The sequence below is a fragment of the Mandrillus leucophaeus genome, unplaced genomic scaffold (assembly GCF_000951045.1).
Source record: "Mandrillus leucophaeus isolate KB7577 unplaced genomic scaffold, Mleu.le_1.0 Scaffold915, whole genome shotgun sequence".
In the NCBI taxonomy this organism is placed as follows: domain Eukaryota; kingdom Metazoa; phylum Chordata; class Mammalia; order Primates; family Cercopithecidae; genus Mandrillus; species Mandrillus leucophaeus.
This window is the reverse complement of record NW_012109975.1, coordinates 697,762-716,012: the sequence shown is the minus strand read 5'-3', so window position 1 is coordinate 716,012 and position 18,251 is coordinate 697,762. Positions and strand designations below refer to the sequence as shown.

Genomic DNA, 18,251 nt, shown 5'->3' with positions numbered 1-18,251 from the left:
AGGCTGATCACAGTTCATGTGCAATGTCAGTCATACATAATATGCCCATGATCCATGATTAATATCTATGTGGTATTTCCTACTGAAAAATATATACACAATATTTGGTCTCCTTAAAATTTAAATAAAATCAAAGTTTAAAATATTGGGATACTTTGCATTCTTTTATAGTTTTTATTAAAATAGTAAATTTGACTAGTGTTTTAAAACTTAGACGGAAACTACAAAATTTCTTATAAGAGGCAATTTACTTAAAAGCGTCAAAAAGTCATTACATAATTATATTTGCTGGCTTACTCTGTGGCAAGCGTGACACTAAAGAGCTATTTGTTTCCCCTTTGCAGAGTTAGGTCAGAGGACTTGCAAGAAGAGCAGTCCTTCTTTTTTAGCAGGGACTTGGGTGAGACACTGGGAGGTGTTTTACGTATTTAGTCTCCTTTAAATCCACGGAGGGGACTAAATGAGTAAAATACCTCCCAGTGCCTGTAAACTGTCTGCTCCTTTGTTGGTGTAGATTCTATCCCCATTTTACAGATGAGGAGACTGAGTGCGATGGTCTAAATGCTTCTGAACCACCAAAATTCACAGGTTGAAACCCTAATCCCCAAGGCAATGGCATTTGGAGGAAGTGAGCTTGGGAGGTGATTAGGTCATAAGGGCGGAGGCCTCATGAATGGAATCAGCACCATTGTAAAAGAGGCCAGAGGGAGGTGGTCACCCCGTTCTACCATGCAAGGACACAGCCAGAAGGCGCCTCTGGTTACTGCAAATACAAAACAGTATCTCCTTCCCATCCTGAAATATTATTTCTCTTCTTAAAAGGATTGCTACTTTTAACATGATGTTCTACCTATCTCTCTTAACATTTAATTAACTATTTTTGGAAAGCACGTAGATATAATAAGCTGAAGCATTAGGTCTTTACAGCTATTGCTGTGCACTACATTCTCCTTTGGTATCTCATTGCATAATAAAATAGCCAAGTTAGTTGCCCATCTCTGGTGCTTTGACACGTGATTTATACTATATGTCCATTCTATTGAAACTATAATTCACAACATACACTTTGAAGCTGTCAATAACTACAAATGAAACCCAGAAAAGTGGGTTATACTGTATTCTCCCAGTTGACCAAAACATGGTATCAATATATTATTTTTCTGAAATCTCTCAGCTAAGAATCAGGAACTTTTGGACAACTGGAGAAAAAAAAGGTTAAGGAAGGAAATCCATGAAGAAGCAAAAAAAATACTGTTTTCATGAATGGGACGCCAAAACATACATGAGCTTCTCTATATTGGACCAACAATCTTGTCAAACTACAATACAAATTTACTCTCACCTCTTAACTATCATAACAATGAAATAAAGTAACATAATTGTAGTTCAAATCTATAAATGTTCAGCAATCAATCCCTGTGTCCCTAGTTAGATGAAGAATCTTGAACTCATAAGGATTTCATGGAAGGTTCACCCAGACAGCCATGGATGTGGGATAAAGAGCAGATTCGAATGTTACATTTGAGAAGACCAGGAAGAATTAGAAGGCCTTCAATAGCACAGGAAATGTATTGGATGTGAGGGAAGTTGTATGTGAGTGTGGGTTCTTAGGAGAAGGAATAATTCCAGCCAAGGGCGAAGTCAGCTAAGTGACAGCTGCAACTGAAGAACAGCAAAGTGTTCAGTTTAGCTGGTGTGCAGCACAATAAAAAAAAGTACAGTGTGTATACAGCTGAAGAGGTAGCCAGGGACCATACACAATGGTGAGGAGAAATAAGGCTGATTTTATTTCAGGAGAGGTGATCTCACTGGAAGAGGCTCAAACAGTTGAAGTCAGAGGCCTGGCTTGCATTGTCTCTCTGCTAGGTACTAGCAATATGGTTTTCGGAAAGTCACAACATCTTTGAGCCTTAGTTTCTTCATCTGAAATGGGAGCATGGTAAAAATGGGACTAGCACCAAGGGTGCTGAGGTCATACATGTTGTGGGGTAAATCAATCTACAGTGCCCTGTAGCTGTTTCCACGTGGGGAGCATGAGCCAAGGACTGCTGAAACTTGGGACTGAGACACTGGAAATATGATGTTCCATCAGAAGAGGGAGGGAAGTGACAGAGGAGATGGTGCACGGACGATGGATACTTCTCAACACAGACCAGCAGACCATTCTAGAATCAGACAAAAATTGTTCGGAAGGAGCTTGGCAGTCTAGGCCTAGATGCCCCTGCTACCCCAGCCTCCAGTGGAGTTCTCACGGAATGGCAGGAAGCTGAGTCAAAGCATCAGCTCCTTTCACCTCTGGGTGATCAGGCAACAAACTTCCTTTCATTCGAAACTTCAGGAACAAGCTGTTTAAAGGCCAGATGCAAGGCTGCTTTGAAGTCCTTAACTCTTGAATTCCGGCTGAGCCTTTTTCATGTAATGTGTCTTATATTCCTATAATGGGTAATGTCACAGTATATTTAACTAACAATCTACACCAATAAAGGAGCAGACAGTTTACAGGCCTGTAGTGTTAGAGGTTAACCTGCTGAAATTAATATACTGGTATGATTTTACACCCAGTCAAGAACTTGATCACAAAAATGATATCATTTTATTACCCTATAGAAGTTCTACCAGTCTTATGCTTAATTTAGCAATCTTATTTCAGCTTTTTTTACTTGCCTAACTACATAAATCTCTGTTCTTCAAATGCTCTTGAATCAGGCTTTTTGTCTTCCACCTGGTTCTATCATTAATGGGTTGAAAAAACTCAGACACTTGCTAAAGAATAACTTTAAGAATTGTGCTTTTGCACCCCAATATAAAAAATAATAAGTAGTTATATAAACAGAAAAATTTTTAATTGACACACTGTATGAAACATCCCAGATAAATGACTGAATCCATACTGAGCAGAGTCAATTAAGAATGAACAAGTTTCCAGCTATAGTGGAGGGCAGGCAGGTAGCCCAGAGAGAAGAAAGAGGCCTTTTGCTTTCAGGAGAGGGTAGTGCTGTAGCAACCATTATAGAATGGTTTGGACACAGCCTTAGTTATATCATCATTTTTCTTGAAGAAAGGGAATTAACAGAAGCTTAATGACTGGTTCAATGATTAATATTCCCTTATGGTTTAAATGTACTCTGAGATCCTTAAAAAAAAATACTCCCCAGACAGGAGCCAACACATGGATAGAATCTTAGCTACTGGTGCTTACATTTCCACACAGAAATAATTTGGTTAGATGTCCATATGTATGTCCAAAATAGTATGGCTCACGTGTAAAAGACTCCACATTAACCTAAGGTCTTTGATATCCGGGTTTCATCTTCTTATAATTGGCTCTTCTGTCACCATCCTCAATCCTCAAATTGGTCAATGCAACAAACTAATTCAAAGCATATTTGTAAATACTTTTAACATATTTTAAAAATCCACTATAAATTACTAATAACGGCAATTTGGAATTTGAGGGTGATGTTTTTCTCTATAATTATTTTGTACACCATGCCACAATCATCACCCAAGTCACGCTGACCTACCTCCCTTTACTCCTACCAGAGAGTGGGATACCTTTCAACCCTTACTTCCTTTAGCCTTTCCTCCCAGGCAGAAACCCAAACGGCACAAGTGTGAACTGCTGTTTCACAGCTGATAGGCAATTTGGATTTAGGCTTGAATTGGAACCACCAGTAACTTTTGTAAGATGAGTATCCCTTTGAAAACACATTACGCTACAATGACCATGAAAAAAATCTACATCTCCAAGAAGCATCCTCCTGGGACCTTATACAGAGTCGTTTGGCACCTCCCTTGTTATGAAGAATGAGGAAGCAAATAATCATTTTTTTTTTTAGGAAAGGAAATTTCTTATCTCAATCTGAAATCTAAAAAATATATATGTATATATTTTAATATAATAAAATAAGTTTAAATAAAAATAAAATATTTTAAAAGTCTAATATAAAAAATAATCGGCGATTCCCTCACTGCTTCAGATTACTTATACAGTTGCTCTCAATACAATAGCAAAGACAAACAAGAGTTTATACAGTGATGGCCTAAATCAGTTACTCAATAAATAGTTTCCAAGGGCCTGATCTCAGAGGAAATACTCTGAGAATATTATAGAATACTCAAGATATTTATAGGCATACCTCATTTCATTGCACCTTATTTTATTGCATTTCAAAGATGTTGCTTTTTTTTTTTTAAAGAAAATGAAGTTTTGTGTCAATTCTGCATTGAGCAGGGCTACTGGCCCCATTTTTCCAGTAGCATGCATTTACTTCATGCCTCTGTGTCACATTTTGGTAATTCTTGCAATATTTCAAACATTTTCATTATTAGATCTGTTGTGATGATCTGTGATGACTGATCATGGATGTTACCATTGTAATTGTTTTGGGGCACCACAAACTGCACTCATATAAGATAGTAAACTGAGTGGATGGACATTGTGTGTACTCCGACTGTTCCAGCAACCAGCCATTCCCCCATCTCTCCCTTCTTTGTAGGCCTTCCTATTCCCTGAGACACGATAATACTGAGATTATGCTAGTTAATAATCCTACAATGGCCTCTAATTGTTCAAGTGGAAAAAAGAGTTACATGTCTCTTACTTTCAACCAAAAGGCAGAAATGATAAAATTTAGTGAGGAAGGCATGTCAAAAGCCTCTGCAAGATACCAGAAAGCTAGGCCTCTTGCATCAAATAGTTAGCCAAGCTGTGAATGCAGAGAAAAAGTTTTTGTAGAAAATTAGAAGTGCTACTATAGTGAACACATGAATAATAACAATGACAGCTTTATTGCTTATATGGAGAAAGATTTAGAAGCTAAAAGATCAAACCTGCCACAACATTCCCTTAAGCCAAAACCAAATCCAGAGGAAGGCCCCAACTCTCTTCAACTCTATGAAGTCTGAGAGAGGTGAGAGAGCTACAGAAGGAAAGTTGGAAGTAGCAGATGTTGGTTCATGCAGTTTAAGGAGAGAAGTCATTTCCATCACATAAAAGTATAAGGTAAAGCAGCAAATACTGATATAGAAGCTGCAACAGGATAAGATCTTATTATGATCCAGCTAAGATAACTGATGAAGATGGCTACACTAAACAATAGATTTTCAAGGTAGACGAAACAGCCTTTTATTGCAAGAAGATACCACCTAGGATTTTCATAGCTAGGGAGGAGAAGTCAAAGCCTGGCTTCAAAGTACGGGCTTACTCTCTTGTTAGGAGCTAAAGAAACAGGTAATCTTAGGTTCAAGCCAATGCTCGTTGACCATTCCAAAAATACTAGGCTAGGGCCCTTAAGAATTTGACTAAATCTATTCTGCCTATGCTCTATAAATAAAACAACAAAGCCTGGATGACAGCAGTCTGTTTATTGAATATTTTAAGCCAACTCTTGAGATCTACTGCTCTGAAATAAAGATTCCCATCAAAATATTGATATTCATTGAAAAAATACTTGGTCATCTAACAGCTGTGATGAGGAGGTACAGGATATTAATGCTGTTTTCTTTTTCTTTTTCTTTTTTAAGATGGAGTCTCACTCTGTCACCCAGGCTGGAGTGCAGTGGCACGATCTGGGCTCACTGCAAGCTCCACTTCCCAGGTTCACACCATTCTCCTGCCTCAGCCTCCCGAGTAGCTGGGACTACAGGCACCCATCACCACGCCCAGCTAATTTTTTGTATTTTTAGTAAGGATGGGGTTTCACCATGTTAGCCAGGATGGTATCAATCTCCTGACCTTATGATCCGCCAACCTTGGCCTCCCAAAGTGCTGAGATTACACGCGTGACCCACCATGCCTAGCTATTAATGTTGTTTTCATGTATGCTAACACAACATCCATTCTTCAGCCCAACGATCAAAGAGTCATTTTGACTTTCAAGTCCTATTATTTCAGAAATTCATTTCATAAGGCTATAGCTGCCATAGATAGTGATTCCTCTGATGAATCTATGCAAAGTCTATTGAAAGCCTCCCAGAAAGGATTCACTATTCTAGATGCCATTAAAAACATTTATGCATTTTAGCTCCAGATCAACTCCAAGAACAAACTAGGAATCCTGAGAGGACTCACAGACCCTCTGAAGGAAGCAGACTGCTCCTGCAGGACGTGGGAGACATCCCAAATGCTCAGCAGCAGCAAGATCTGCCCAGGGAGAGTCTGAGCTCAGGTATAGCTCTGCCCCCAACGGATGGCCCTTTCCTACCCACTCTGGTAGCGGAAGACAAAGGACGTATAATCTTGGGAGTTCTAGGGCCCTGCCCACCGCCAGTCCCTCTCCATACTACCATAGCTGATGCTCTTTGGAAAACACCACCTCCTGGGAGGAGGCCAACCAGCACAAAAATACAGCATTAAACCACCAACCCTCATGGAGTCCATTGCAACCCCCGCCCCGCCACCTCCACCAGAACAGGCATTGGCATCCACGGCTGAGAGACCCATAGACGGTTCACATCACAGAACTCTGTGCAGAAAACCCTCAGTACCATCCTGGAGCTGGGTAGACTTGCTGGGTGGCTAGATCCAGAAGAGACACAACAATCACTGAGGTTCAGTTCACAGGAAACCACATCCATAGGAAAAGGGTGAGAGTACTACATCAAGGGAACACCCACTGGGACAAAAGAATCTGAACAACAGCGTTCAGCCCTAGACATTCCCTCTGATAGAGCCTACCCAAATAAGAAGGAACCAGAAAACCAACCCTGGTAATATAACAAAACAAGGCTCTGCAACACCCCCAAAAAATCACACTTGTTCACCAGCAATAGAGCCAAACCAAGAAGAAACACCTGATTTACCTGAAAAAGAATTCAGGAGGTTAGTTACTAAGCTAGTCAGGTAGAAACCACAGAAAGGCAAAGTCCACTGCAAGAAAATCCAAAACACAATACAAGAAGTGAAGGGAGAAATATTCAGGGAAATAGATAGTTTAAAGTAAAAACAATCAAAAATTCAGGTAACATTGGACACACTTAAAGAAATGCAAAATGTTCTGGAAAGTTTCAGCAATAGAATTGAACAAGTAGAGCTCAAAGACAACGTCTTCAGATTAACCCAATCCAACAAAGACAAAGAAAAAGGAATAAGAAAATATGAGCAAAACCTCCAAGAAGTCTGGCATTATGTTAAACAACCAAACCTAAGAATAATTGGTGTTACTGAGGAAGAAGAGAATTATAAAAGCTTGGAAAACATATTTGGGGGAATAATCGAGGAACACTTCCCCGGCCTTGCTAGAGACCTAGACATGAGAAAACAAGAAGCACAAAGAACACCTGGGAAATTCATTGCAAAAAGATCGTCACCTAGGCACATTGTCATCTATTATCCAAAGCTAAGACAAAGGAAAGAATCTTAAGAGCTGTGAGACAGAAGCGCCAGGTAGCCTATAAAGGAAAACCTATTAGATTAATAGCAGATTTCTCAGCAGAAACCCTACAAGCTAGAAGGGATTGGAGCCCTATCTTCAGCCTCCTCAAACAAAACAATTATCAGTCAAGAATTTTGTATCCAACAAAAGGAAGCATCATATATGAAGGAAAGAGACAATCTTTTTCAGACAAACAAATGCTAAGATAATTCACCACTACCAAGCCACCACTACAAGAACTGCTAAAAGGAACTGTAAATCTTGAAACAAATCCTGGAAACACATCAAAACAGCATCTACTTAAAGCGTAAATCACACAGGACCTATAAAGCAAAAATATAAGTTAAAAAGCAAAAACATAAAACAAGAGAACAAAAGTGCACAGGCAACAAATAGCACAATGAATGCAATGGTACCTCACATTTCAATACTAACATTGAATGTAAATGGCCTAAATGCTCTGCTTAAAACATACAGAACCACAGAATGGATAAGAACTTACAAACCAATTATCTGCTGTCTTCAGGAGATTCACCTAACACATAAGGACTTACAAAAACTTAAAGGGGTGGAAAAAGGCATTTCATGCAAGTAGACACCAAAAGCGAGCAAGGTAGCTATTCTTATATCAGACAAAACGAACTTTAAAACAACAGCAGTTAAAAGAAACAAAGATGGACATTATATGATGGTAAAAGACCTTGTCCAACAGGAAAATATCACAATCCTAAACATATATGCACCTAAAAACTGGAGCTCCCAAATTTATAACACTAATAGACCTAGGAAATGAGAGAGACAATAACACAATAATAGCAGGGACTTCAATACTTCACTGACACAATTAAGTTATCAAGACAGAAAGTCAACAAAGAAACAATGGATTTAAACTATACCTTGGAACAAATAGACTTAACAGATATAGACAGAACGTTTCATCCAACAACCACAAAACATACATTCTATTCAACAGTGCATGGAACTTTCTCCATGATAGGCCATATGATTTCTCCATATGATAGGCCATAAAATGAGCCTCAATAAATTTTTAAAACTTGAAATTATATCAAGCACTCTCTTAGACCACAGTGGACTAAAACTGGAAATCAACTGCAAAAGGAACCTTCAAAACCATGCAAATACATGGAAATTCAAGAACCTGCTCCTGAATAAGCATTGGGTCAAAAACAAAATCAAGATAGAAATTTAAAATTTCTTTGAACTGAGTGAGTGACAATAATGACACAACCTATCAAAACCTCTGGAATACAGCAAAAGCAGTGCTAAGAGGAAAGTTCATAGCCCTAAATGCCTAATCGAAAAGACTGAAAGAGCACAAACCGACATTGTAAGGTCACACCTCAAGGAACTACAGAAACAAGAACAAACCAAACCCAAATCCAGCAGAAGAAAGGAAATAACCAAGATCAAAGCAGAACTAAATGAAATTGAAACAAAAAATATACAAAAGATACATGAAACAAAAAGGTAATTCTTTGAAAATATAAATAAAATTGATAGACCATTAGCAAGATTAATCAAGAAAAGAAGAGAGAAAATCCAAATGACCTCACTAAGAAACAAAACAGGAGATATTACAACCGACACTACTGAAATACAAAAGATCATTCAAGGTTACTATGAACACCTTTATGCACATAAACTAGAAAATCTAGAAGAGATGGATAAATTCCTAGAAAAACACAACCCTCCTAGCTTAAATCAGGAAGAATTAAATACCCTGAACAGACCAATAACAAGCAGCGAGATTGAAATGGTAATTTAAAAATTATCAACAAAAAAAAGGTCCAGGACCAGAGGGATTCACAGCAGAATTCTACCAGACATTCAAAGAATTGGTACCAATCCTTTTGACACTATTCCATAAGACAGAGAAAGAGGGAACCCTCCCTAATTCATTCTATGGAGCCAGCAACACCCTAATACAAAAACCAGGACAGATCATAACCAAAAAAAAAAACTATAGACCGAAATCCTTGATGAACATAGATGCTAAAATCCTTAACAAAATACTAGCTAACCAAATCCAACAACATATCAAGAAGACGATCCACCATAATCAAGTGGGTTTCATACCAGGGATACAGGGATGGTTTAAAATACACAAGTCAATAAATGTGATATACCACATAAACAGAATTAAAAACAAAAATCAAATGATCATCACAATACATGCAGAAAAAAGCATTCAAAAAAATCTAGCATCCCTTTATGATTAAAACTCTCAGCAAAATTGGCATATAAGGGACATACCTCAATGTAATAAAAGCCATCTATGACAAACACACAGCCAACATAATAGTGAATGGGGAAAAGTTGAAAGCATTCTCTCGGAGAACTGGAACAAGACAAGGATGCCCATTCTCTCCACTCCTCTTCAACGTAGTACTGGAAGTCCTAGTCAGAGCAGTCAGGCAAGAGAAGGAAATAAAGGGCATCCAAATCAGTAAAGAGGAAGTCAAACTGTCACTGTTTGCTGACAATACGATCATTTACCTTGAAAATCCTAAAGACTCCTCCAGAAAGCTCCTAGAACTGATAAAAGAATTCAGCAAATTTTCCAGATACAAGATTAATGTACACAAATCAGTAGTTCTTCTATATACCAACAGCAACCAAGTGGAAAATCAAATCAAGAACTCAATTCCTTTCACAATAGCTGCAAAAAATATAAACACTCGCTGGGCGTGGTGGCTCACACCTGTAATCCCAGCAGTTTGGGAGACCAAGACGGGCAGATCACGAGGTCAAGAGATCGAGACCATCCTGGCCAACATGGTGAAACCCTGTGTCTACTAAAAACACAAAAATCAGCTAGGCATGGTAGCACACACCTGTAGTCCCAGCTATTCGGGAGATAGAGGCAAGAGAATCACTTGAACTCGGGAGGCGGAGGTTGCAGTGAGCCAAAATTGCACCACTGCACTCCAGTCTGGCAACAGAGTGAGACTCTGTCTCAAAACAATAAATAAAATAAAAATACTTAGGAATATAACTAACCAAGAAGTCGAAAGACCTCTAAAAGGAAAACCACAAAACACTGCTAAAAGAAATCATAGCTCACACAAACAAATGGAAACACATCCGATGCTTGGGGATGAGTAGAATCAATACTGTGAAAATGACCATACTGCCAAAAACAGTCTACAAATTCAATGCAGTCCCCATCAAAATACCACCATCATTCTTCACAGAATTAGAAAAAACAATTCTAAAATTTATATGGAATCAAAAAGGAGTCTGCATAGCCAAAGCAAGACTAAGCAAAAAGAACAAATCCGGAGGCATCACACTACCTGATTTCTAACTATACTATAAGGCCATAGTCACCAAAACAGCATGGTACTGGTATAAAAATAGGTACATAGACCAATGGAACAGAAAAGAGAACCCAGAAATAAACCCAAATACTTACCAACCGATCTTCAACAAAGCAAACAAAAACATAAAGTGGGGAAAGGATACCCTTTTCAACAAATGATGCTGGGATAATTGGCTAGCCACAAGTAGGAAAAGAAACTGGATCCTCGTCTCTCACCCTATACAAAAATCAACTCAAGATGGATTAAGGACTTAAACCTACGACCTGAAACTATAAAAATTCTAGAAGATAACCTTGGAAAAATCCTTCTAGAGGTTGGCTTAGGCAAGGATTTAATGACCAAGAAACTAAAAGCAAATGCAATGAAAACAAAGGTAAATAACTGGGACCTAATTAAACTATAGAGCTTTTGCATGGCAAAAGGAACAGTCAGCAGAGTAAATAGACAACCCACAGATTGGGAGAAAATCTTCACCATCTATAAATGTGACAAAGGACTAATATCAGAATCTACAATAAACTCAAAAAAATCAGTAAGAAAAAAACAATCCTATCAAAAAGTGGGCCAAAGACATGAATAGACAATTCTCAAAAGAAGATACTCAAATGGCCAATGAATATATGAAAAAACATTCAACATCACTAATGAGCAGGGAAATGCAAATCAAAACCACAATGCGATACCACCTCTCTCCTGCAAGATGGTCATAATCAAAAAATCAGAAAACAGTAGATACTGGCATGGATGCAGTGATCAGGAAACACTTCTTCACTGCTGGTGGGAATGTAAACTAGTACAGTCACCATGGAAAATAGTGTGGAGATTCCTTAAAGAACTAAAAGTTCTTTAAGCCAGCAATCCCACTACTGGGTATCTACCCAGAGGAAAAGAAATCATAATACAAAAAAGATACTTGCACATGCATGTTTGTAGCCACAATTCACAGTTGCAAAATCGTGGAACCAACCCAAATGCCCATCAACCAATGAGTGGATAAAGAAACTGATATATATATATATCAGTTATATATATCATATATATAGATATATATCAGTTATATATATCATATATATAGATATAGATCATATATAGATATATATATCATATATATAGATAGACAGATAGATCATATATCTATGATGGACTACTACTCAGCCATGAAAAAGGAATGAATTAACAGCATTTGCAGTGACCTGGATGAGATTGGAGACTATTATTCTAAGTGAAGTAACTCAGGAATGGAAAACCAAACATCATATCTTCTTACTGATATGAGGGAGCTAAGCTATAAGGATGCAAAGGCATGAGAATGATACAATGGACTTTAGGGACTTGGGGGGAAGAGTGAGAAGCGGGTGAGGAATAGAAGACTACAAAAATGGTGCAGTGTATACTGTTCAGGTAATGGGTGCACCAAAATCTCACAAATCACCACTAAAGAATTGTATCCCAATAACTTATGGAAAAAAAATTTAAAAAAATAAAAAAATATATATGATTAATGGTCAAAATATCAACAGTAACAGGAGTTTGGAAGAAGTTGGTTCCAACTCTCATGGATGACTTTGAGGGGTTTAAAACCTCAGCAGAAGTAGTAATTGCAAATGTAGTAGAAACAGCAAGAAAACTAGAATTAGAAGTAGAGACTGAAGACATGACTGAATTGCTATAGTCTCATGATAAAACTTGAATAGATGAGCAGTTGCTTCTTAGGGATGAGCAACGAAAGTGGTTTCTTGCGATGGAATCTACTCCTGGTAAAGATGCCATGAACATTGTTGAAATGGCAACAGATAATTTAGAATAGTCTATAAATTTAGTTCATAAAGTAGCAGTAGGTTTCAGGGGACTGACTCCAGTTTTTGTAAGAAGTTCTACCATGAGTAAGATGCTACCAAACAGCATCGCACGCTACAGAGAAACTTTTGTGAAAGACTGAATTGACTGAGCAAACTTCATTGTTATCTTATTTTACAAAATTGCTACAACCACCCCAACCTTTAGCAACCACCAACCTGATCAATCTGCAGCCATCTACATGGAGACAAGACCCTCCACCAGCAAAATGATTATGACTTGTTAAAGTCTCAGATGATCTTTAGCACTTTTTAGCAACAAGGCATTTTTAATTACAGTTATATATATTTTAGACATAATGTTATTGTGCACTTAATAGACTTAGTATAGTGTAAACATAACCTTTATGTACATTGGAGAACCAAAAAAAGTCATGTAACATGTTTAATTGTGATACTTGCTTTATTGCTGTTGGCTGGAACGGAAACTGCAGTTATCTATGAGATACGCCTATATCTATAAAAGTTGCAATGAAGATGCTTACAGTATGGTTGGAAAACATAACTAATACTTCACAAATCCCAACATTGCATATAATTATATGCCAAGTTATATAGTATAGACTAGTATCATAGAAGTTTTGGCTAAAATCTGTGAGCAAATTTTTGTATGATTAAAAATGCTATGCAACATAATAAAAGAAGGTATGTACTTAAAACACTTTGGCAATTGTGAAGGTGAGTTTTAAGTACTTGATGTTAATGATTAACTTGAAAGTAAACTACTAAAAGTTGTTCATATAAGGACAACTAGAATGTTAGCTATGCTTTCTAGAATATTTGAGCAAAAAAAAAATTTGACAATTTGACTTAGATCTGCCTTTACTAACAAAATGGAAGCATAAAAATAGATTCATAGTCATCCAATAAGAAAACATAATTAAGGGCCCAGAAATATAAAGTGACAATTTCTATTAAAAATGCAGCACATAAGAATATCCATACACCACTTCAGTGCCTGGGTGTCATGTGCTGTCTAAATAAAAACCTGAGCAAGGGAGGGGAAAATGTCAGCATTAATTGGTCAAATTAGGCCATATTTTTAGTTGACATTACATTTGCACTTGACAATTTAGATTTGACCTACACACCCAAAAATTTACATTTGACCCACACTAAGAGAATCCATACCATTATAGTAGGTACTTGACAAAGAGCATGTTTCCTGTGTTATATTTTTATATAATTTAATTTTCACAAATATATACCATTTCCCTTGCCTTGAAAGGAAACGATTATTTCTTTTTTTTATACAAGACAGACCTGAGATCTTTTTCCCCAGTTCCAAATACTTGGTAATATTCAGTTATTTGATTAACTGATTTGACTTTATAGGCCACAGAATCAATCTATTTTTAAAGAACTGAGTTTCCCAAGGCATGGGACACCTACACCGCCTAATTTCATTAGTAGGTATATCAGGTATTAAGTAGTCCAGTAGGAAAGGTATTCCTTTTATAGTTTTCTTTCTGTTGTTTATATCAAGGATTAAGTTTCAGTATCATGCAAGCATGTTTTCACCATTTCTCAAATATGAGGCAATGTTCCTTTACAGCAAAGACAACAGACCTCAGGATAAGCAGACAATAATATCTACTTGGAATTTAATGTTGTCTTTCTTAGATTTGTATTTACTTTTACCATGGTCATCTACTTACGGCAAGTGATACTATACTGGTTCTCATTTACAGAAATAATAACAACTTTCCTCTAAAAATGAATTTAAATCAAGTTAGTCGATGTAAAGAAAAATATTAGGGAAATAATAGTATATATAGTTCTCAGATATAGGCAAATTTGTACCATGGTAATTCACTAGTGACTAAAATTGGGAAAACAGAGCTAAAATAATTAACACGTTAAAAATGTTTTTTCATTCAGTTATTCATATTAATTACTGTTAATATTTTCATTGGTATAATATATGAATTCCTAAGTTGTCTATTGGCAGGGAATTGCAATCTATTATTTAATCCAAATAATTTGTAGAAAATAAATTATTGATACAATTTAGTTAGTATTAAAAGACAGAACAAGGGGATTTTTAATACAAGTAAGGTAAAATAGGTTCACTGTTATTTGTTCTAGAAGAGTTTGGAGGTACTGCTGTTATTACCACGACACGAACCTAGAAGTTCAGCTTTTAGCAGTACCACACAGGCAAGATCATATTATAATACAGCCACTTGGCATTCTAAAATAATGGTTCTAACCCTGTATTCTGCCATAATACATGGAAAATAATGGTCACATATTAGATATATTCCTGGGGGAATGCCCCGATTTTGGCAAAATTCTCCCCTTTCTGCTATTTTTTCCAGAACATTTAGGCAATACAGGGCTGTAAATGTTGGTTATGCGTAAGTTCCAACATGTTTCCTTCTATCCAAGAAAGCAAAACCAAATGTTAAGTAAATGAAAAAACACTAATATAATCAGCTTATTTAACAACAAAAAATAAATCATTCACAAATTTAAGTGCTTTACCTATTTTTCACAACAAATACTTAAGGTATAACTCACTACTGACAGGACTACCAATGGCTCATGACACCTTGGTCCAAACATACTACTTTATTGTTGGAATACCAGATTAATGTCACCTCTTTATATTTTAGTTAAGACAGAGATACCAAGGTAATGACTGGATTAGAGCATGATTTGCAGATGCAGTGACCTAAGTGAATGGTACTGGCACCAGCTATTTATAATTTGATAAAGCAAGCAATCATTCAAATTTACTTGCAACACTTAAAAGGCATGAGTTTTATAATTAATGGAAAAAATCTTCATATTAAGGTTGAGAAAAATAAAGGTCTCCTTTTGTGACACGAAAGTAGAATAACTCTCAGGTGGTAACCCAAATGTTCCCTTGTGAATTAATGTGTTCTACAATATTAGTAAAACCTAACCACTCCTTTTATGTATAAAATGTAGCACTCACTGATAACACTTAAAATGGCCAGGAGTGGTGGCTCACACCTGTAATTCCAGCACTTTGGGAGGCTGAGGTGGGTGGATTACTTGAGGTCAGGAGTTAGAGACCAGTCTTGCCAACATGATGAAACCCTGTCTCTACTAAAAATACAAAAACTAGCCAGGCATGGTAGTGAGCACCTGTAATCCCAGCTACTCGGGAGGCTGAGACAGGAGAATTGCTTGAACCCAGGAGGCGGAGGCTTCAGTGAGCTGAGATCACATCACTGCACTCAAGCCTGGGCAACACAGTGAGACTCTGTCTCAAAAAAAAAAAAATGCTTTTGTGTATTCTGATACAAGTTTTAACAATATATGAATTAGCAGAGTTTAAAGAATTAGATGATATAGCAAACTGTAGGGATAAGAAAGAAATGTATGTAAACTGGGCCATAATGAAAACAGTTTGTTTAAAGGCCCACAGATCTGATCAGTGTCACTGACATAAAATCAAGTCTTGCACTGAACTAAGTCAACATACTGTTTAGGAAAAAGAATTTCTAATATGGATTACAACAGAACTGCCAATTGCTTACATACATATGTGTGTTCCATTCGTGTTGTTATAACATCAATTAATAACAATCATCTTAATTTCATAATTATATTTTGAACTTACCTTTGCCAAAATAACAGAAGCAGAGCATGGTCAACATGGTAGTTTCAGGCATCTTAATAAAACCATCATTTTTGGCATTTATGCTGACATTGTAATGGCCTCAAACTGTCAATAACTCATTCAAAGCAAATTTAATAAATGTGGAGACATGGGCTAATATTACAGTCAGTTTGCCTATATTCACTATGCACATTAGCTCTACAAAAGAATGCGAATCAAGGAGGCTGAGGTGAAAATATCATTAAACAATAATCCCAAATTAACCAATAGTAAAGTAGAACTCTATGTTCAAGAGTTGTACACTCACACACATGATAAAAGCATAATCATTAAACTTTTTTCTGAATTGTCTAGGTTTAGCTAATAATTTTAATGTTACTGATGGACTTTGGTCCTCTTTAACAAAAATTAGAAACATTAATTAACACATTCTTCCCAAACCTTTATTATAAACTTTTATGTTTAAGTATCTATAATTTTTCAATTATTAGGGAAACAATGTGATATGTCATTTTAATCGTGGGTGGATCACCAGAGGTCAAGAGTTCAAGGCCAGCCTGGCCAACATGGTGAAACCCCATCTATACTAAAAACACAAAAATAGCCGGGCGTGGTGGCAGGCACCTGTAATCCCAGCTACTCAGGAGGCTGAGTTAGGAGAATCGCTTGAACCTGGGAGGTGGAGGTTGCAGTGAGCCAAGATCGTGCCACTGCACTCCAGCCTGGGTGACAGAGTGAGATTCTGTCTCAAAAAAGAAAAAAAAGAAACATAAATAAGTAAAAAATAATTATTTGTGTAAGGGTAGAGGAGATAGAAAAAATATATGACTTACTCTCTTCATTCTACATGTATCATATAGGTGTAGAGTTTACAGAAATACCTTTGTAAAACATGGTTACTATTTTTTGTTTGTAGGTATGTACTTGAAGCATCAGTAGGTCAACTGGCTAACATTCCCACCACGGCAGAAATGCAAATTTTGGAAAAAACAGCCCATAATACTTCAATCGACAGTGAACACAGAAGGCATTTTGTTATCATCAAATCGCCAAACTAATAATGGTGAACAAACAAGGCAGAATTCTCCTGCTGCTTATATTAAAATTACCACCCAAGCATCGTTCAGACATCTCAGGTCCAACTATAATTCTGCATTTGCCCATTGTGTGCTTAACATCAATGTGATCTAGTAAGTACTACCATGATCTTTGAGATTTCGAAGAATCACAGCAGGAAGGCTATGGGACTGCCACCCTGTCACTAACTCGGCCTCTAGTTCCTTAATGTGGACCCTGAGCATGAGGGGTGGCACTTTCAGAAGCAGGTCAAGAGGCAGCAAAGCTGCAGAAATAAAAGGGGGAAAGATATGAAACTGTAACATAAATTACATTGAATTTTAGAGAGTTGTGTTTGATTTTATTGCTATCAACACTAAGTTACCTGGTCTTGGTCTTGATCCTGTTCCTCCAGTGAAGTCCCTGAAAATAGAATTACAGGCCATTAGAATGACTTGTTCAACTTGGATTTGACAAACTAAGAGCCTACATCTTGCTATGGTCTACATTATAAAGATTAATAAAGATTATTTTCCTTCAAGATGCTCTCAAGAGTTTAATTCAGAGGGAAATAAATATATTGCAACACACAGTACAATTGACATTCTACTGACAAATGGCAGAATCGTCCCACCACAGCTGTTTTTTAGGCTCTAAGTATGACTAAGAGCCTAACTCTTATGATCCTGAATAATTTTCTTGTTACACTTAAACTCGAAATATGATTTTGCACTAAAAGGATATAAGATTTAAAATGTTATATACAGTATTTTCTATGATTTGTTCCTGCTCTATTAAAAAACAAAACAAAACAAAAAACTAACAAAAAAAACCTTATTCCTCTTCCTATAAAATGTTTTTTGCATTGAAAATGATTATCTTTCCTAAAGTTGCCAGTGTTATTAACATCCCTTGTTTGCCTTGGAGGTGGCCTTAGACTGTACCAAGGATATGTGTAAATCACCTTCAGCCTTTTTTTTCCACTGTAACCAATTTTTTTTTGAGACGACTCTTGCTCTGTAAC

At 36.8% G+C, this 18,251-nt stretch overlaps 1 protein-coding gene across 4 annotated transcripts in view; it reads right to left on the bottom strand.

Annotated features, from left to right (window-relative positions):
- The window catches only part of NEK10 (NIMA-related kinase 10), a 281,170-nt gene that overhangs the window by 34,459 nt on the left and 228,460 nt on the right, over nt 1-18,251 (bottom strand). For all 4 annotated transcript variants that reach the window (XM_011969857.1, XM_011969858.1, XM_011969860.1 and 1 more), the window contains 2 exons: nt 17,613-17,650; nt 17,373-17,513 (listed from right to left, as the gene is read on the bottom strand). In XM_011969857.1, coding sequence (XP_011825247.1) covers nt 17,373-17,513; nt 17,613-17,650 — 179 coding nt within the window. The remainder of the gene's footprint in view (nt 1-17,372; nt 17,514-17,612; nt 17,651-18,251) is intronic.